Source organism: Rhinopithecus roxellana, chromosome 8 (assembly GCF_007565055.1).
Source record: "Rhinopithecus roxellana isolate Shanxi Qingling chromosome 8, ASM756505v1, whole genome shotgun sequence".
NCBI lineage: Eukaryota > Metazoa > Chordata > Mammalia > Primates > Cercopithecidae > Rhinopithecus > Rhinopithecus roxellana.
The window spans coordinates 111,585,126-111,606,145 of NC_044556.1; the positions used below are offsets into that span (position 1 = coordinate 111,585,126).

The 21,020-nt window shown below is 46.3% G+C and overlaps 2 protein-coding genes across 3 annotated transcripts in view; both read right to left on the reverse strand.

Moving 5' to 3' along the window:
- Positions 1-8,223, reverse strand: part of ZNF670 (zinc finger protein 670) — a 74,447-nt gene extending 66,224 nt beyond the window's left edge. For both annotated transcript variants that reach the window (XM_030935442.1, XM_030935441.1), the window contains exon 1: positions 8,110-8,223. The gene's annotated coding sequence lies outside the window, so the exon portion shown is untranslated. The remainder of the gene's footprint in view (positions 1-8,109) is intronic.
- ZNF669 (zinc finger protein 669) lies at positions 7,736-20,404 on the reverse strand. The gene is given in 5 exon segments (XM_030935447.1): positions 7,736-8,982; positions 8,985-9,037; positions 9,465-9,525; positions 9,720-9,846; positions 20,217-20,404. Coding segments are annotated over 5 exon segments (1,134 nt in total). The 5' UTR covers positions 20,220-20,404; the 3' UTR covers positions 7,736-8,092.
- Between the last annotated feature and the right edge of the window lie 616 nt (positions 20,405-21,020).

The window sequence follows — 21,020 nt, forward strand, 5'->3', positions numbered from 1 at the left end:
TAGCTGTTTCTTCATAAAGATCAACAAAATTGGTAACTATCAGCCAGGCTAACAGAGAAAAAAAGAAATCACACAAATTACTATAAGGTGAGTACAAAAGTAATGGCAGTTTTTGCATTCTTGGAATTTGCTGTTTGATATTGGAATACCCTCTGAAATAACTGTGGTTATGTTATACATCATTTTAATGGGCATTTCTTGACCTTTTTTTTTTTTTTGCTAATGACTTATTACTTATTTATTTTAGACTATGGAAATGATGTCAGACAAAAAGCAAATTCAAGCGACTTTCTTTTTTTTTTTTTTTTTTTTTTTTTTTTTTTTTTTGAGACAGAGTCTTGCTCTGCCACCCAGGCTGGAGTGCAGTGGCCGGCTCTCAGCTCACTGCAAGCTCCGCCTCCCGGGTTCACGCCATTCTCCTGTCTCAGCCTCCCCAGTAGCTGGGACTACAGGCGCCCGCCTCGTCGCCCGGCTGGTTTTTTGTATTTTTTAGTAGAGACGGGGTTTCACCGTATTAGCCAGGATGGTCTCGATCTCCTGACCTCGTGATCCACCCGTCTCGGCCTCCCAAAGTGCTGGGATTACAGGCTTGAGCCACCGCGCCCGGCCTTCAAGCGACTTTCTTATTCGAGTTCAAACTAGGTCCTAAAGCAGGGGAGACAACTCACAACATCAACGCATTTGGCCCAGGAACTGGTAATTAATGTGCAGCGCCAAGGTTCAAGAAGTTTTGTAAAGGAGGCGAGAGCCTTGAAGATGAGGAGCGTAGTGGGCAGCCACCGGAAGTTGATAATGACCAATTGAGAGCAACCACTGAATTCGATCCTCTTACAGCCACATGAGAAGCTGGTGAAGAACTGAATGTTGACCATTCTATGGTCATCTGGCATTTGAAGCCAATAGGAAAGTTGAAAAAGCTTGATAAGTGGGTGCCTCATGAGCTGACCAAATATTTTAAAAATCATCCTTTTGAAGTGTCATCTTCTCTTATTCTATGAAACAACGAGCCATTTCTTGATCAGATTGTGACATGCCACGAAAAGTGGATTTCATACAACAGTCAGCTCAGTGGTTGGACTAAGAAGCTTCAAACCGACGGGCGTGGTGGCTCACGCCTGTAATCCCAGCACTTTGGGAGGCCGAGACGGGCGGATCACGAGGTCAGGAGATCGAGACCATCCTGGCTAATACGGTGAAACCTTGTCTCTACTAAAAAATACAAAAAAACTAGCCGGGCGACCTGGCGGGCGCCTGTAGTCCCAGCTACTCGGGAGGCTGAGGCAGGAGAATGGCGTGAACCCGGGAGGCGGAGCTTGCAGTGAGCTGAGATCCGGCCACTGCACTCCAGCCTGGGCGACAGAGCGAGACTCCGTCTCAAAAAAAAAAAAAAGAAGCTTCAAACCACTTCCCAAAGTCAAACTTGCACCAAAAAAGGTCATAGTCACTGCTGATCAGCTGCCGGTCTTCTGATCCACTACAGCTTTTGAATCCTGGTGAAATCATTACATCTGAGAAGTATGCAAAGCTAATCAATGAGATGCACAGAAAACTGCAGCACCTGGAGCCAGCACTGGTCAACAGGAAGGGCGCAGTTCTTCACAACGCCTGACCACATGTCACACAATCAGGGCTTCAAAAGTTGAATAAACTGGGCTGTGAAGTTTTGCCTCATCTGCCATATTCATCTGACCTCTCGCCAACCAACTACCATTTAAGCATCTTGACAACTTTTTGCAGGGAAAACACTTCCACCACCAGCAGGATGCAGAAAATGCTTTCCAAGAGTTCATCGAACCCTGAAAGCATGGAATAAACAAGTTTATTTCTCATTGGCAAAAATGTTTGATTGTAAATGGTTTCTTTTTTTTTTTTTTTTGAGACAGAGTCTCGCTCTGTCACCCAGGCCAGAGTGCAAAGGTGCAATCTCAGCTCACTGCAACCTCTGCCTTCTGGGTTCAAGTGATTCTCCTGCCTCAGCCTCTTAAGTAGCTGGGATTGTAGGCACACGCCACTATGTCTGGCTAATTTTTGTATTTTTAGTAGAGACGGATTTCACCATGTTGGTCAGGCTGGTCTCAAACTCCTGACCTCCTGATCCGCCCACTTCAACCTCCCAAAGTGCTGGGATTACAGGCGTGAGCCCCTGCACCCAGCCCATTGTAATGGGTTCTATTTTCATTAATAAAGATGTGTTGCAGCCTAGTTATAAAAATTTAAAATTCATGGTCCAAAACCACAATTACTTTTGCACCAGCTTAATAATATAAGAATTAAAAGAGGCCTTTATATTAGAGAGCCCATGGATGATAAAATAATAAAGAATATTACAATCTCCATAACCCACCAACTTGGTAACTTGGACCAACTGGATGAAGTAAAAGATACAATCTATTAATACTAAAACACAGGAGAAATAGGTAATCTAAATATATTTATATCTATTAATAAAATGGAATCAATACCTAATAATCTTACAGAGAACTTACATATTCCAAAAATCTGATATTCTCTCATGTTATTCTAACTGGTGGGATTCGGGGGATTTCCATTTTGATAAGAACATAGGTGATTTGCATACACTTAATTTTAGTGCTCATTGGTCAGGAAACCTATGTACACTATAGGATACTGCAGAGCGATGCGTTATGGAGAATTTAGGCAAGATAATATGATTTTCAGAGTTAAAGGAAGACAACCTGCTTTATGTACAGTCATTCCTCATAATATCACAGGGGATACCATATTTAAACTTTGGGGTATCCCCAGGGATGATTCTTTTTTGAGCCACATGTGAATTTCAGATACGGAGGCTTCCCAACTTTGGTGGCTTTCAAATGTGGAAGTTAATTCACAACCTACTTTGTGGAGGCATAAAATTCAGTGAGCACTCATTTAACCTTTTATTTTAAATATTATTTTTGTAAACTTTGCATTTCCAATTAGGTGAAGTTTTAAACCTGTTTCAGTTCTTATCCATTTTTTTTTTTTTTCCTGAGACAGAGTCTTACCCTGTCACCCAGGCTGGAGTGCAGTGGCATGGTCTCGACTCACTGCAACCTCTGCCTCCTAGGTTCAAATGATTCTCCTGCCTCAGCCTCTCAAGTAGCTGGGATTACAGGTGCCCGCCAGCACACCCGGCTAATTTTTGTATTTTTAGTAGAGATGTGGTTTCCCAATGTTGGCCAGGCTGGTCTTGAACCCCTGACCTAGTGATCTGCCCACCTCGGCCTCCCAAAGTGCTGGGATTACAGGCCTGAGCCACCACGCCCGGCCTCTCCACTCTTTTTAGGCGGAGGGGAGTAAGGGTTGCTTTAAGTTAGGAGGGACGCCCATGTACCCAACCCATTTGTGTAAATTTCTTCCTTCAGAGTTCTTCAGATCAGCATCACCATTGTTAAAGGCCTCCCGCATGGTAATAATTGTGCTACAGGGTTTTAAGAACATTAAGTTTTTGTCTGGCTGAATTAACCTCCTTGCTGTGGCACAAGGGGGCCACAGGTGTTTTCACCAATTACGAAACGGGTTCACTGTGCAATGGCTACCAGCTTTTCTGAGTACAATGAGACCAAACACATTCATACGTAAATCCCATGAAGTGAATTTATTACTTACAAATAGCAAACAAAAGACAACAGAAGTCTAGGATTCAATATGAACCGCTACCACAAGATCAGGAAAGCTACCCAGAGCAGATGGATGGAGTCTTGACTGTAAATGCTTCACTCGTACTAAAACTGAAGGACCCCAGAAAGCAGCTCGCCTTGGGTTTTCTCCCAGGATGTGGTTTGCTGGACACAAACGTTAAAGGACATTCTGTTTTGAGCAGGGACTATAACAGAGCCTGGGCTGTTCTGACCAATGTCACCTGATTATCAGGATATTGCATTCCCAGCGTATCATCCAGTTATCTTGAGAACTACCGGTAAGAAAGGGAGGAAAATGGCCCTTCACCCTTAAAACTGAAGGATCAGGACATTTGTTGTGACAGAGGCACAGACAGTAGCGACAGAGTGTTCTTGTGAGCCATGTACTAGTTCTCTTGACCGGAGCGTGGCACTTGACTGCTTTTCTCTTCCCTTTCAATGGAAACTGTTTCAGAATATTTTGAATATTTTGAGTTTCTACATCTATAGAGTTGTGGCACATGATCACTGGCAGTGTAGACTCTCTGCATGGTTACAGGAAAGAGTTCAGGAGCCCATCAACCCACATTGGAGGAGACCACCTAATCCTCCAGAGAGTGCCACTCCAGCTTCCTGGGGTTAGCTCCACATGCAGTAAAGCCATTTTGTCTAAGGCCATCAAGACTTGCAGTCCGAAGATGAGACTTCTGACATGCTGATAAGCAGCAGTGATAAGAAAAGCCCACACACGGGCCAGGAATTTTTCAGTGAAAGCAGCTGAGACGCTTCTTCATATGCTTTGGCAGGGGCTAAGGTCAAACTATTTCTTCCCATTTTCTTTGCTCAGCAGTGCCTGAACCATGAGGCACCATAGATGTACACCTCATCAGGAGGGTGTATGGGACAGCAGCAAGGGGAGCAGCAGCATAAGAAACAAACAAGGCCACTACTTCTGCCTACATAATAACTATTGTCTCAGGAGTGTACAATAATTAACAATGTTCACATGGCTGCCCTACGCATACAGTGATGGTGACCAGAGTAGATGCAGTGACTACAGAGATACAGCCTGATTCTTGCTAATTAGGACTTAAGTGTTGGCTGGTTTATGTGCTGTCCTTTTGTGCATTAATAAGCCATGGCCTCAAAACTGCCTGCTAAGCACAGGCCAAACGTCATGCTGGGGTGCAACTGAACATTCACATCTAGGAGATGAGAGCATTTTAGTGTGGGAGAAGATGACAACACCTGAAGACCACAAAACACTGTGCAGACCAAAGGGAAAGCCCATCGTCAGCTCACGGTTCTGACCCAGGTGACTGCTGATGTGTTACGGAACCGTCAGTCGACAGCAGGTAGGTCAAGTTGAGCAGGTGTCCTGCATGAGGGCTGGTCCATTCCATTTGTGTTGCCGATTGTTTCAATAGCATCTCATGCACCCCACTGGTGAGGAAGGAATGAGCACCCTACGTTTACTGGCACCGTTAAACACATGACATCTATTACTAAACAGATAAGCTAAACATCAGTTATTAATTACATATAGGAGGATGGTGTAAGCTCCCGCAGGCCCAAAAAGGGATGAACTTGGGAGCAGAGAGCAGTATAGCATTAAAAAAGTGACGATATTCCTTTTTTTTTTGAGACAGAGTCTCGCTCTGTCACCTAGGCTAGAGTGCAGTGGTGCGATCTCGGCTCACTGCAAGCTCCGCCTCCCGGGTTCATGCTATTCTCCTGCCTCAGCCTCCCGAGTAGCTGGGACTACAGGCTACCTGCCATCTCGCCCAGCTAATTTTTTGTATTTTTAGTAGAGATGGGGTTTCACCGTGTTAGCCAGGATGGTCTCGATCTCCTGACTTCGTGATCCGCCCGCCTCGGCCTCCCTAAGTGCTAGGATTACAGGCGTGAGCCACCATGCCCGGCTGAGGATGATCCTTTGTTCCTACAAGAGTATGTGATTGGTTTGTCTGTTGGCTGGTAGGGAACTGAATCATGTGACACTGGTAAGACTGTAAGACTGTAAAATATAATATATAAACTATAATACCATAATGGCATAATACTCTCTACTACAATACCAAAGGCATCGATGAAAAGCCCAACGCTACCATATGTGACTGAGAGACTCAGTGCTTCCTCCCTCAGATTAGTTACAACATATTGTCCTATCACAGTTCTCTCTCCTTCATTCAAAGTGAACGATCCAAATAACAGACAGAGATAATAAAGAATAAAGGGCAACAGATGCAAAGAACTCACGAGATGATACTCTATGGTAAACTTTATGTACTTACGAATTAATACCAACTCATTATTAGCAAAAAGTAAACATCTCTACATCAGGAGTAGTTTTTCCTTCAATAAAAAAAGGTGGAATGTGTATAATGGACAAGGGATAATCAAAATTTGCCAAATGAGGCTAGTAAGAAAATCCCAACAATTAACAATCAGTATTCATTGGTCCATTAATCACAGGACAACACATACAAATTAAACTTACCTGGCCAGGCACCGTGGCTCACGCCTGTAATCCCAGCACTTTGGGAGGCCGAGGTGGGCAAATCATGAGGTCACGAGTTCAAGACGAGCCTAGCTAACATGGTGAAACCCTGTCTCTACTAAAAATACAAAGAATTAGCTGGACATAGTGGCAGACGCCTGTAGTCCCAGCTACTTGGGAGGCTGAGGCAGGAGAATCGTTTAAACCCAGGAGGCAGAAGTTGCAGTGAGCCAAAATCGCACCATGGCACTCCAGTCTGGGCAACAGAGTGAGACTCCAACTCAAAAATAATAATAATAAAATAAAAAAATTAAACTTACCTACATATTATGAAAACATCAAAATTCAACCATGAATCCAGCACATTATCAAACGAATAGACAGAAATTCTACCAACAAACTTAAGTAAATATCATTACCTATGAAATTCAAGTACTACAGCTCAACGAGCATTGACAGAACTCTCACCTCAAGGTTTCCCTGCAAAACAAGGTGAAATGCATACTCAAGACTCTTTAAGAATGAGCCACTGATAAAAACAATATACTTGTAACTTGGGTAACATTTCATACATTTTTTTCAAGCACTGCACGATAATTAATTTGCATCAGGTTTCCAAATTGGAAAAGCTTTACTTACAGAACTCCTTTCCTGTGGGAGTTTTCACATGACTTTTCAAGTAAATGTTAAAACTGAAAATATTCTTGCCGTTTCCAAACAAAAAAAAAAAAAACTATTTTTTTGAGACAGAGTCTCGCTGTGTCGCCCAGGCTGGAGTGCAGTGGCGCGATCTCGGCTCACTGCAAGCTCCGCCTCCCGGGTTCCCGCCATTCTCCCGCCTCAGCCTCCGAGTAGCTGGGACTACAGGCACCCGCCACCTCGCTCGGCTAATTTTTTGTATTTTTAGTAGAGACGGGGTTTCACCGTGTTAGCCAGGATGGTCTCGGATCTCCTGACCTCGTGATCCACCCGCCTCGGCCTCCCAAAGTGCTGGGATTACAGGCTTGAGCCACCGCGCCCGGCCTAAACTATCAGTTTTAATCCTGTGTACATTCTTGTATTTACAAGGTCCAGCTACAGTGTGCATTTTCATATGTCGTTAAGTGGGTATGAGAGAAATGAAACATTCCCACATTCTGGACATTCATAGGGTTTTTCTCAGGAATAAGTTGATGTCTTCAAATGGAACTAACACAACTGAAGGCCTTATCACAAATTTAAATTCAAAAGGCTTTTCCCCACTCTGAGTTCTCCCAAATTTTCAAAAACAGGAAAATCTGAAGGCTTGACCACATTTCCTACATTCTTAAGGTTTCTCTGCAGTGTGAGCTCTTTTATGTTTATGAGGGAATGGGAAAGAGTAAATATTTTACCACATTTCTTACATGCATGGGGCTTTTTTTTTTTTTTTTAGACGGAGTCTCACTCTGTTGCCAGGTTGGAGTGCAGTGGCACAATCTCGGCTCACTGCAACCTCCGCCTCCTGGGTTCAAGTGATTCTCCTGCCTCAGCCTCCTGAGTAGCTGGGATTACAAGCATATGCTACCACACCCAGCTAATTTTTGTATTTTTAGTAGAGACGAGGTTTCACCATGTTGGCCAGGATGGTCTCGATCTCCTGACCTCGTGATCCGCATGCACAGGGCTTCCCCCCCACCCCCCGTGGCTTTTTATGTCCTCGAAAAAGAACTAAGACAACTGAAATGTGCCACCATGCCCAGAAATGATTTTCTTTTTTTTTGAGATGGAGTCTCGCTCTGTCGCCCAGGCTGGAGTGCAGTGGTGTGATCTCGGCCACTGTAAGCTCTGCCTCCCGGGTTCACGAACACTCTCCTGCCTCAGCCTCCCGAGTAGCTGGCATGAGCCACTGCGCCCGGCATTATTTTATTTGTTGTAGAGACAGGGTTTCACCATGTTGCCCAGGTTGATTCACACTGTTTTAATCCAGGCTGGTTATGAACTCCTGGGCTCAAACAATATACACACCTTGGCCTCCCAAAGTGCTGGGATTATGGGCTGAGTCACTACACCCAGCCTCTATATCATGACTTCTTTCGTGGCGAGTAAGGTGACTGGAACGAGTATAGGCTTTACTGCATCTCTTACATTCATAGGGTTTTTCTCCAGTATGAATTCTTTCGTGGAGGTGAAGGGAACTGAGGCGACTGAAGGCTTGGTCACATTGTTTACATTCATAGGGTTTCTCTCCAGTATGAGTACTTCTATGGTTACAAAGGGAACTCAAACGACTAAAGGCTTTGCCACACTGTTTACATTCATAGGGTCTCTCTCCAGTATGAATGCTTCCATGGTAACGAAGGGAAGTAGAACAGCTGAAGGCTTTATCACATTTGGTACATTTATAGGGTCTTTCTCCAGTGTGAGTCCTTTCATGTGTCTTAAAAGAACAAGAGAATCTGAATGTTTTTCCACATTCCTTACACTGGTAGGGTTTCTCTCCAGTGTGAGTTCGTTCATGTATTAGACAAGAACCGGAAACAGTGAACGCTTTACCACATTGTTTACATTTATAGGGTTTTTCTCCTGTGTGAGTTCTCTGATGTCTTTCAACTGAATTGAGAAAATAAAAAGCTTTCCCACATACTGTACATTTATAAGCTGGATTTCCACTGTGCATTATCATGTGTCTTCTAACACCTGGAACAGAAACAAAGAATTTGCCACACTGTTCACATTTATATTGCTTCTCTCCATATGGTTTGTATCCTGAGTGAGCTAGAATGTGCCTGTTAAGGAGGGAAAGACGTACAAAGACTTTTCCACAAATACTGCATTCACATTGTTTTAATCCAGTAGAAATGTTCTCATTCAGATCAAGATTTGGAATTTGGCTGACAACTCTCCATACTGACTACCTTCTTTGCTTTCACACAGTCTCTGTACCATATGATTTCTGTAAAAAAATGACAAGCACATTATTATTGGTTGGTTTATTAATAGCTTTTTACTTGGTCTTGGACTTACACTGCTACCAATACCAGGGAAAATGCATTTTTTTTTTTTTTTTTTTTTTTTTTTTTTTTTTGCCATGACTGAATTATTTGAAAGTAAATGGGTTACTACTGAAAACACAGCTACCACCTGCATGGCTATAACCAAATTAGTAACATTCATGTACACAATTTTGTAGTACTATTTTCAAGTAAACGGTTTTCCAAACACTGACTGCTACACTGAAGTACATTACATTTTGGGTGAAATTTTTCTAAAAAGAAATGAATTTCAAGTGACTCTTATTTCTTTTGGTTGCTTGTTTTTAAGTTCATGACATGCTAAGATTCCTTCAGAGGACTTCATTTCCTCTTCTCAGTGCAAATTACCTTATATCTTTCCCAGGTTTTTCGAAGTGATCCTCAATATTCTGGTCTTTCCATTTGTTTCCTAAAATGCAGACCCACAAAATTATAGTGAATTAATACAAACTATAGAAACATTACTAGATTTAATGTTCATTGTACACAGTGCCCATGCCTGATTTCTTCACCAAATCATTCCCTTGCCACATTCTAAATCACAAATAGCACTGATGATGGGAAATACTTCTGTAATTAAGTGAAACGTGTTGTCATTCTCACCTACAGAAGCCAGGTTCCTGCAGGTTTCCTGCATCACTTCTCTGTAGAGATTCTTCTGAGAAGAATCTAGCAAAGCCCATTCCTCCTGGGTAAACTTCACAGCCACATCCTCAAAAGCCACGGAGTCCTAGAACATTCCACACATGTGGATAGAAGGATGGGTGAGACTGACAGCACTGGGAATCTGTACTCAATCCATAAGCTGTTTACATGATTCTAAAATTTCCAAGCATTTTTTCTGTGACTTGATTGTCACAACTCTTATTCTGTTCACACATACTCCCTCCCACACAGCAGTACTAATGCTAGAATTGAACTATTCAAAAAGGCAACAGCAAAGTAGAAACACTCATCTCATTAGAGAATCCAGGGAGTAACATGTACTGCTAGGAGTTACCTTTTAACTTCACTTTGTACATTTCTAGTATCTGCCATAATAAAGTCTTACCTGATGTGCATAAGTGAGTTAATATTATCAGTCCTGAGACTCTTATTCTTAAAAATGCCTGCTCACAAAGTTCAATCTTTGTTTGTATTAGTAACTTATATTTTGAAAGGGATTCCACCAACCTAAGTAATAAGAATCACTCACTGCATCTAAATGGCTTATGCAATATATTTGCCAAAACTTTTTCTGCTGAAGGTCTATTATTTTGTGTCACTGCAGTGGTGCTTAGGGAACCAGACACCAAAACACAGTCTGAACAGGAAGCGTTCAATGAGTTTCCCTGGAAGACAATGTTTTATATGTGCTGTCACTTGTTAGAGCCCATTCCTTGTGATTACACCAAGAGAGAATAGGCTTATTAAATTTAATTTAGTAAATAAAACCAATAATTAATATTTAACAATACTAATACAACAGTTTTTAAAATTTCTATTGCACAATGTCAAGGCAGAAAGGAATAAGAGGAAATATGGCAAATATTTTTTAAAATGACATTAATGTCACCACTTCCAGATGCTATTCCTATGAAATCACATAAATTCCCAAATTAGGCTTTTTTAGGCAAGAAAAACTACTTTTTCATACCTAGTAAAAATGACAAATGTCTAATGATTTTTAGTCATCTAAAAAAAGAGTGATGGCTTGCCTAACATACTTCCAAGATTTTCAAATGAAAATATTCAGGACAGCACAGTATTAGCAGAGAGATGAGCAAGCACAAGCAGACCAAGGGGAAAAAAGTCTTAATGACCCAGCATTTATATGGAAAGTTGAGGAATGATAGAGTAGGCACTGTAGAATAGAAAAAGAAATCACATGCACTTTAAAATATGAGGCAAACTAGGCTGGCATCTACGTGGGAAAATGCATTGCATTCTTCTCTATTCCATGAACAATAATCAGCTTATTATATATTCAAATATGAAAGATAAAGCCAGAACACTTTCAGAAGTGACAGGAAGATTTTTTTTTTATGAAGGATTAGGCAGAATTTTTTTTGTGGAAGAAAAAAGTGATAAAGGAACAGACAAACTCAAACATATTAAAATTTAGGGAATAAAAAGAAAACAAGGCCGGGCGCGGTGGCTCAAGCCTGTAATCCCAGCACTGTGGGAGGCCGAGACGGGCGGATCACGAGGTCAGGAGATTGAGACCATCCTGGCCTACACGGTGAAACCCCGTCTCTACTGAAAAATACAAAAACTAGCCGGGCGGGGTGGTGGGTGCCTGTAGTCCCAGCTACTTGGGAGGCTGAGGCAGGAGAATGGCGGGAACCCGGGAGGCGGAGCTTGCAGTGAGCCGAGATCCGGCCACTGCACTCCAGCCTGGGCGACAGAGCGAGACTCCGTCTCAAAAAAAAAAAAAGAAAAAAAAAAAAAGAAAACAGAGTGGGCCAGCTGTGGTGGCTCACGCCTGTAATCCCAGCACCTTGGGAGGCTGAGGCGGGCAATCACCTGAGGTCAGGAAGTTGAGACCAGCCTGGCCAACATGGCAAAAATCTGTCTTTTTTGTTTGTTTGTTTTTTGAGATGGAGTCTCGCATTTTCACTTGGGCTGGGGTGCAGTGGCAAGATCTTGGCTCACTGCAACCTCCACATCCTGGGTTCAAGCAATTCTCTTGCCTCAGCCTCCCGAGTAGCTGGGATGACAGGTGCCTGCCACCAAGCTCAGCCAATTTTTTTGTATTTTTAGTACAGACAGGGTTTCATCATGTTGGCCAGGCTGGTCTGGAACTCCTGACCTCGTGATCCGCCCACCTTGGCCTCCCAAAGTGCTGGGATTACAGGCATGAGCCACCGTGCCAGGCCTAAAACCCCATGTTTACTAAAAATACAAAAATTAGCTGGGTGTGGTGGTGGGTGCCTATAATCCCAGTTACGCGGGAGGCTGACACAGGAGAATCATTTGAACCTGGGAGGCGGAGGTTGCAGTTAGCAGAGATGGTGACACTACACTCCAGTCAGGCTATAGAGCAAGACAGCGTCTCCAAAAAAACAAAAAACAACAACAAAAAAACCCCTCAGATATCCACATAAGAGGATACAGATGTGTCCACTGTCATAAATTCTTCACCATGCTGTTTGGATGAACAGAGGCAAGATGGCGCACTTCCGGGTTCTTCATCCCCCCAACTTTTCCCACGCGCGCGAAAATCCAGCCGGCGACCCGGGAAGGTGCAGACCAACTAGGCATGCGCCAGGTGATGTCAATCTGAAGAGACCAAGATTTACCTGGTCGCACCTGTGGAACGCCCCCTGACACGCCCGTGCCCCGCCTATTGCCCTCCCACTCCTAGAAAAGCCGCTCCGGAGGCACGCCACGCGCGGCCTTCCTCAGTCCTCCACTCCTGTCGGGATGTCAGGACTGTGGGAACTCCGTCCGAGAGCTGTACGGGTGACTCTGGGGGCCCCTTTTGTCAGGGGGCCAACAGACCTCTCCCTACCCACCTTCTTCCCTTGAAGCTAGGTGACCAAAATAAACTTGCAGTTTTGCTCCTACCCTTGCCTAGTCGCTGGTTCTTTTGTACCCGCTCTGGTGGTCTTAGAAAAACAAAACAGTTGGTGCCGAAACCCGGGAGGAGACCCCTCCTCAGGCCTCTAAGGGTTGAGGAACCTCCTCCTGCTCCCACGCAGCAGACGGACCAGGACCTGAGACCCGCTTCCCTCACTCCCACGGCCTCTCTGGGGTAAGTGCCCTTGTCTCCTCTTTACCTCCCTCGGCCAGAAATCCTGCGCAGGTCCGGGGTCCATTTGGAGCCACCAAGTGGCTCGGGAGACCCGTTCAGGACGGAGATGTCCGCCTGAAGGTAATCTCCACTTAGGCTTCAAGAGCCTCTCGTCTGTCTCTCCTGGTTCCAAAGGACGCTTTGAAGCCAGGCAGGGATCCATTCCCATGTCCATTGGGTCCATTGTGTCGGTAAAGAGGAAACAAATGGGAAACCCCCAGTCCAAATTTCCAAAGAGCACCCCCTTAGGATGCCTCCTAGCCAATTTAAAAACCTTACAGCTTGAACAAGACCTTAGGAGGAAGCGGTTAATTTTCCTTTCCACTGTGGCGTGATCGACCTCAGCAATTTCTGCCAGCGGCTAGGCAAGTGGTCTGAAATTAATTACGTACAAGGCTTTTGGGCCTTACGCTCTCATCCCGACCTGTGTAGCCGATGCTCTTTGGCCCAAGTTATGCTAGCCAAGGACGCCGGCTCACAGGAACCCGAAAAAGAGGAGTCCTCATTCCTTTCTGTTCAGCTGGAGGATCTAGGGTTTCCCTCACTTCCGCCCTATACTTCTCCTCCCTCCGCTTGGACTCCTCCTTCCTTTTCCTTACCTACTAGTAATCCACTCAGTCCCGTGCTTCCTTCGGGGCCCCCAACTGGCTGTCTTGAGTCTCCTGTCTCTGCACACACCCGCTCTAAGTGCCCTGCTGATGCCTCCACTCCTGCCCCACACCCTCCTACAGTGTTAGCACCTTTGCGAGAGGTGGCTGGGGCGGAGGGGGTAGTCAGAGTGCATGTCCCTTTTTCATTGGCCGATCTTTCCAAAATTGAGAAGCGTTTAGGGGATTTCTCAGCTAATCCCACCGTCTACATAAAGGAAGTTAGATACCTTTGTCAGGCCTATGACTTAACTTGGCATGACCTCCAGGTTATCCTAACCTCCACCCTAAACCCTGAGGAGCAAGAGCGCATCCTAGCGGCCGCCAGGCAGCACGCCAACCAACTACATTTAACTGACGCCACCATCCCACTAGGGGGGCAAGCAGTCCCCTGGGCAGACCCGGACTGGAACTATCAAGCAAACCAGCCTGGGCGCCGTAGGCGAGACATAATGGTTCAGTGTTTGTTGGCTGGTATGCAAACAGCCTCAAACAAAACTGTAAATTTTAACAAATTAAATTATTCAAAATCCAGAAGAAAATCCAGCCGCATTCTTAAATAGGCTGACTGAGGTTCTAACCCAATATACCCGGTTAGATCCGGCCTCCCCTACAGGGGCCACCATTTTGGCGTCTTATTTAATTTCTCAATCAGCTCCTGACATTCGTAAGAAACTTCAGAAGGTAGAGGATGGTCCTCAGGCACCAATACAAGACCTGGTTAAATTAGCCTTTAAGGTCTATAACTCCAGAGAGGAGACGGCTGAGGCAGTGCGACAGGCACGCCTCAAACAGAAGGCCCAGCTCCTAGCAGCGGCTTTACAGCCCAGATGTAACCCCAGACCAGAGAGCACATACTCCGCAGACTCCAAGGCTACAAAAGGAGCCTGCTATAAGTGCGGCAAGGCAGGACACTATGCCAACAGGTGTCCGCAAGGTCCCCGAGCCCCAACGCAGCCTTGCCATAAGTGCAAGGCGTCAGGACATTGGGCCAATGAATGTCCTAAGCCTCGTCCACCAGCAACCCCCTGCCCTGCTTGCCAGCAGGGAGGACACTGGAAGTCTGATTGCCCCACCCTGAGAACAGGTGCTGCGTCTCCACGTGACCCCCTTTCCCAGGATCCTGGGAGCTCCTTCCAGCTCCTACATCTGGACGACGACGACAACTGAAGGTGCCGAGACTCGGGGACCCCCATCACCCTCGCCGAGCCGCGGGTAACTCTCCTGGTAGCGGGTAAGACAATTGATTTTTTAATAGATAGCGGGGCTACCTATTCTGTTTTGCCGTCCTTCTCTGGACCTAGCCTTCCATCCGATATCTCTGTAGTAGGAGTAGACGGAAAGCCATCCACCCCACGAAAAACTCCACTCCTTAATTGCTGCCTGGCCAACAACTACTTTGCGCACTCGTTCCTCATTATACCCTCATGCCCTACCCCCTTACTAGGCCGAGACATCCTGAGCACCTTAAAGGCCTCCATATACATTCCCACCAACTCATCCACTCCCCTTCAACCCCCTCATGACCTGTTGCTCATGCTTTGTGCAAGTGCACAGGCTCCTCCTATGTCACCCCCACCCCCCATCTTCCCTATTTCTGTACACCCTCAAGTGTGGGACACTTCCACCCCGGTCATAGCTGCTCACCACCCACCAGTTCTCGTCAAGCTCAAAGATCCCACTCGTTTCCCAAACCGCCCCCAATTCTCTCTCTCTCCGACACATCTACAAGGTTTAAAGCCAATTATCACGCGACTACTTAGCCAACATATTCTTGTCCGCACACATTCCCCCTGTAACACTCCAACACTTCCAGTTAAAAAGGCAGATGGCGGCCGGGCGCGGTGGCTCAAGCCTGTAATCCCAGCACTTTGGGAGGCCGAGACGGGCGGATCACGAGGTCAGGAGATCGAGACCATCCTGGCTAACACGGTGAAACCCCGTCTCTACTAAAAATACAAAAAATTAGCCGGGCGAGGTGGCGGGCGCCTGTGGTCCCAGCTACTCGGGAGGCTGAGGCAGGAGAATGGCGTGAACCCGGGAGGCGGAGCTTGCAGTGAGCTGAGATCCGGCCACTGCACTCCAGCCTGGGCGACAGAGCAAGACTCCGTCTCAAAAAAAAAAAAAAAAGGCAGTTGGAACGTATAGGTTTGTACAGGATCTTCGGCTAGTCAATGAAGCCACCCGTCCCACGCACCCTGTAGTTCCCAACCCTTACACCCTTCTGTCCCATATCCCCACCAATTCTACTTATTTTACTGTGCTAGACCTTAAGGATGCTTTCTTTACCATACCCCTACACACAGACTGCCAGTTCCTTTTTGCTTTCACATTGGAGGACCCAGACACATCTCCAGTGGCAAGGGACACTCCGTGACTACACTGAAAATGAAGTCTCATTTTATACTTATATTGCTGTTTCACTCATACACTCAGACCTTTGCTAGTCCGCCTACTGTATGGCAATTTTTTTCTCATCACTGAAACTTGGCCGTAAGACAGCCGAACACACTCAGTAGTACATAGTTCTGCCAGTTGTCTTCCTTAAGGCTATTTCTCGTGCTACTGCCCAATCCTTCCTTTCCGTTATTCAGCTCCAAATTCATCCTGAGGTAATCATACTCAGGCACCCAATGGAGGCCAAAACGGCCCCCATTGAAGGCTATTTCTCGTGCAACTGCCCAATCCTTCCTTTCCGTTATTCAACTCCAAATTCATCCTGAGGTAATCATACTCAGGCACCCAATGGAGGCCAAAACAGCCCCCATTGAAGGCTATTTCTTGTGCAACTGATCTCTCTCTAAAACTCTTAACCATACAGCCACTAACTCATCCCTCTATGTCCCCGTGTCCTTGGTCCCCAGTCTAACTCTATACAGCCAGGCAGAAGTAGCAGAGCTTTTCCAGCAACTTTCCATGCCACTACGCCACTCCCGTCAAAACGGGCTGTTTTTCCTCCCTCTAGTTATTGGAATCAGCTGAAAGCCTGGCCTCCCTGCAGTGCCGAACTACCTCAATAGCCTAAGTAGCTGCCCAAAACAGGCAAGCCCTAGGCTCGTTTACAGCTGAAAAAGGAGGCACTTGTCTCTTCCTTAGAGTGCTGCTATTATGTTAGCAAGTCAGGCCTAGCAGACACTAACATTCAAACCCTCAAATGCTTCCATACCTCGTTCCTATACTAATACTGTGCTTTATTTTATTCTTCATCCGTACGTCCAAATGCCAACCATGGGCCCCGACCTTAACAGCGCCCCTTAACAGCAGGAAGTAGCCAGACAGACCACGGCGCCCCTTATCACTATTATCAATAAAAGGTTGGACTGTTTGGATGAACGGAGGCAAGATGGCACACTTCCGGGTTCTTCATCCCCCCCCCCAACTTTTCCCGCGCGCGCGAAAATCCAGCCGGCGACTCGGGAAGGTGCAGACCAACTAGGCATGCGCCAGGTGATGTCAATCTGAAGAGACCAAGATTTACCTGGTCGCACCTGTGGAACGCCCCCTGACACGCCCGTGCCCCGCCTATTGCCCTCCCACTCCTAGAAAAGCCGCTCCGGAGGCACGCCACGCGCGGCCTTCCTCAGTCCTCCACTCCTGTCGGGATGTCAGGACTGTGGGAACTCCGTCCGAGAGCTGTACGGGTGACTCTGGGGGCCCCTTTTGTCGGGGGCCAACAGACCTCTCCCTACCCACCTTCTTCCCTTGAAGCTAGGTGACCAAAATAAACTTGCAGTTTTGCTCCTACCCTTGCCTAGTCGCTGGTTCTTTTGTACCCGCTCTGGTGGTCTTAGAAAAACAAAACACATGCTACAAGAGGGAAACTGTCATTTTGGTGAATCTTTGTAAATCATCAATTTATCTATCACACTTTTATTTCACCAGTAGCATTGACAAAGCTAAGTCCTACAATTCCATTTGAAATTACCCCTAAAAAGAACAGACCTTTAAAACTTACTACACTCACCCTGGGGAAAAAATAAATATGAATTTTTAGCAAATAAAATAAGAACAGATCTTTAAAACTTACCACACTCACTCTGGGGAAGAAATAAATACGAATTTTTAGCAAATAAAACACATCATTTTACCTTGCCTCTTTGGAAATAAAGCTGTACTGACAAAATGTATCTTATAGTCAATGAAAAATTGAAACTCAAATAAGCGGACAAGCCTTTTCAAGGTAACAAACTCAGGGAGAGGCAGTGCAGGCTCCAACACAGACCTTTCTAAGTGTCACGGCAGGCCATTCTATCCCTCGGGACACCCATCCTGTTCAGTAAAGTACTCAGTGACCACCTAGGAGGCACTGGCACTGCTCTTTGTCCTTCTGTGCGCCTTCAGTGCATTTTCATATTCAGGTCCTTGCACATCCTCTCTGGGCTGGGTTTTCCTTGTCCTTTGGGACAGTTTTTCTCTCTTCACAAGTCTGAGACAATCTAGAGAACAGAAACCATTTCTGCCTTTTCCTCTCAATATCAGCATCCCATTGGCAAACCGTCAGTGTGTCTCCGAGGAATAAAAACTCCGGCCGGAGGAACAATTTTAATGACCTAACTTTAATGACATTACATTGTATTGCCCATTAATTTTAATGTCCTCAAATTTTAATGACCCTAAGGGGTCACCATTTTAGATGAAACTATACCAGGAGATTCCTCTAAGGCCAAGAGCATCCAGCTGCTCCCCTGAGAGACTCTTCCCCCCACCTCAGGCTGTCCTTGGGGATGAGATGACCCCGGGGCTGATACTCACTAGACCCTCCGATAGACATGGCCACAGTGGGTATCCTGGGACATCCCCAGACAGTTCTAAAATGCCAGGACGAGGAAAAGATAGGAGGGTGGCTGAGGACACAACACCCTGTAAAGTTTTCACGGGGGGACCTCAACCTAAAGACATTTTGGTAATATGTACACTTAGGAAAGATGAAGAGAGGCACAAAGATTTGTTTTACAGTAGAGTGTCAGATGATTTATTCTCCGCTTTCCTCTCATGTAAAATGTTTGGAAACAGAAAAATATTTTGGCCAAGGTGGCTCACGCCTGTAATCCCAGCGCTTTAGGAGGCCGAGGTGGCGATCAATTAAGGTCAGGAATTGGAAACCAACCTAGCCAACATGGCAAAACCCTGTCTCTACTAAAAATACAGAAATTAGCTGGACGTGGTGGTGGGTGCCTATTGTGGGGAAAAGAAAGAGAGGTCAGCCTGTTACTGTGTCTATATAGAAAGAAGTAGACATAAGAGACTCCATTTTGTTCTGTATTTGAGATGCTGTTAATCTGTGACTCTACCCCCAACCTTGTCCATGCAAGAGACATGTGCTGTGGTGATTCAAGGTTTAATGGAGTTTGGGCTGTGCAGGATGTTGCCTTTGTTAAACAAGTGCCTGAAGGCAGCTTGCTGGTTAAAAATCCTGCGACCCTGGGCAATGGAACATCTCGGTGTGTCCCTGGGCAATGGAACATCTCGGTATGAGACTCGATTGTATGCTCTGTTTACTGAGATAGGAGAAAACCACCTTACTGCATAAGGTGGGACTTGCTGGCGGGACTTGCTGACACAATACTGCTAAGAAGTTTATGGAGATGTTTGCATATGCGTATCATGGCACAGCATTTTCCTTTGAACTTACCCATGTCACAGAGATCTTTATCCATATGTCTTACTGCTAATTTTCTCCCTAAAATGATCCTATTGTCCTGCCACTCCCTTATCTTTAAGATGGTAAAGATAATTATCAATAAATACTAAGGGAACTCAGAGACCAGTGCGGTGCGGCGTGGGTCCTCTGTATGCTGAGCGCCGGTCCCCTGGGCCCACTTTTTCTTTCTCTATACTTTGTCACTGTGTCTCATTTCTTTTCTCAAGTCTCTCGTTCCACCTAAGGAGAAACGCCCACAGGTGTGGAAGGGCAGGCCACCCCTTCACCTATAAGCCCAGCTCAGCTACTTGGGAGGCTGAGGCAGGAGAATCGCTTGAACCCGGGAGTCAGAGGTTGCAGTGAGCTGAGACTGCACCATTGCACTCCAGCCTGGAGACAGGGCGAGACTCTGTCACAAAAAAAAAAAAAAAAAAAAAAAAAAAAGGTTTGCCTCCTCATTCACCTTATCAAAGCCTCTCATTTACACCCCTCCTGTGGACCCCAAACCACAAACCATGACTCTCTCTTCACCAGTCTGAGACAATCTAGAGAGCAGACATCATTTCTGCCTTTTCCTCTCAGTATCAGCTGCCCATTGGCAGTACCCGTACTGCGGCACCTGGTTTATGAATCGCCCTCTGCTCAAACACACCGTTTAACGTTTTAACAAAGCCTCAGGTTAATTTTAGGGGGAAAAAGGTGGGACTGGAAGCTCCATGAACCACAGCTCCTCCCACGCTGGAACCCCGCACACCGAGTCGAGGCTCTCCCGGATCACCCTCCCGTGGTCACCGCACTAAATGGGTGGGGGAGGCGCGGGGTTCCCGAGAGGGCTCCGGCCGGCGGAAGTGGCGCCCACAGGTACAGACAGGACGCAGGGGTCCCGCTGCCCGCGCCGCCCGGCCCTGCGCAGAAGGGAACTGAGGCCCGGCTGCGCCCGGCGACTCGGTCCGCAGGTTCCGCAGCCGATGGCTGGTTCCAGCAGGTTTCAACCAGCCCTCTTCCCCACTTCGGGAAGCCAGGCGCAGTCCACTCACCATTCCTCGGCTTCCCGGGTGTCCTGGCGTCAGCTAGGGATGTCCCAATACCCGCAGGTCACAGGGTGGCAGAGGTCGCTGCAGAGCCACCTGGGCCTCCCAGAGCCACGAAGTAGCAGCGGAGACTACCAGAAAGAGCCTACGGTGGCGAAGGCGAGACAAAGTGCCCGCCAGCCGGATCCCGGAAGCCGCCCTCTCCTTTCCGGCGGCGCGCGTGACTAAACGGTCCCCACCCCAGCGCCGCTGATTGTATGGGGCTTCAGGCCCCGCCCCCTCAGGCCCTGAGTGACAGGAGATTGCGATCTCACGTGAGGCTGGATGAGGCCAGAATGACCATTTTGGCCTAGCAATTTGTAGGGGGTGCGTCCTTCCTGCGCTGGAATCTGACCATGCAAGGAGGACGTTTGCATTTAACCTTGTATACAAGGTTATAGTTATTTGTGCATTATATATATATAAAATTGCAAGCAATATAATGACAATTCTGTAACTGCCCAGTGGGTTCACCTTGCCCGCTACCTAGACAGAGACGATGTCTCAAGAGGGGGGAATAGCAATAGAGAAAGAGTAATTCACGCAGAGTCGGCTGTGCGGGAGATCGGAGTTATTTTATTTTATTTTATTTTATTTTTTGAAACAGTCTTGCTCTGTCGCCCAGGCTAGAGTGCAGCCTCGGAGTTTTATAATTATTCAAATCAGTCTCCCTGAGCATTTGGGGATAAGAGTATTTAGAAAGTTTATTTTACCAAGGTTGGGGATGCTTGTGCATGACACTGCCTCAGGATGTCCTGATGACAGTTGCCC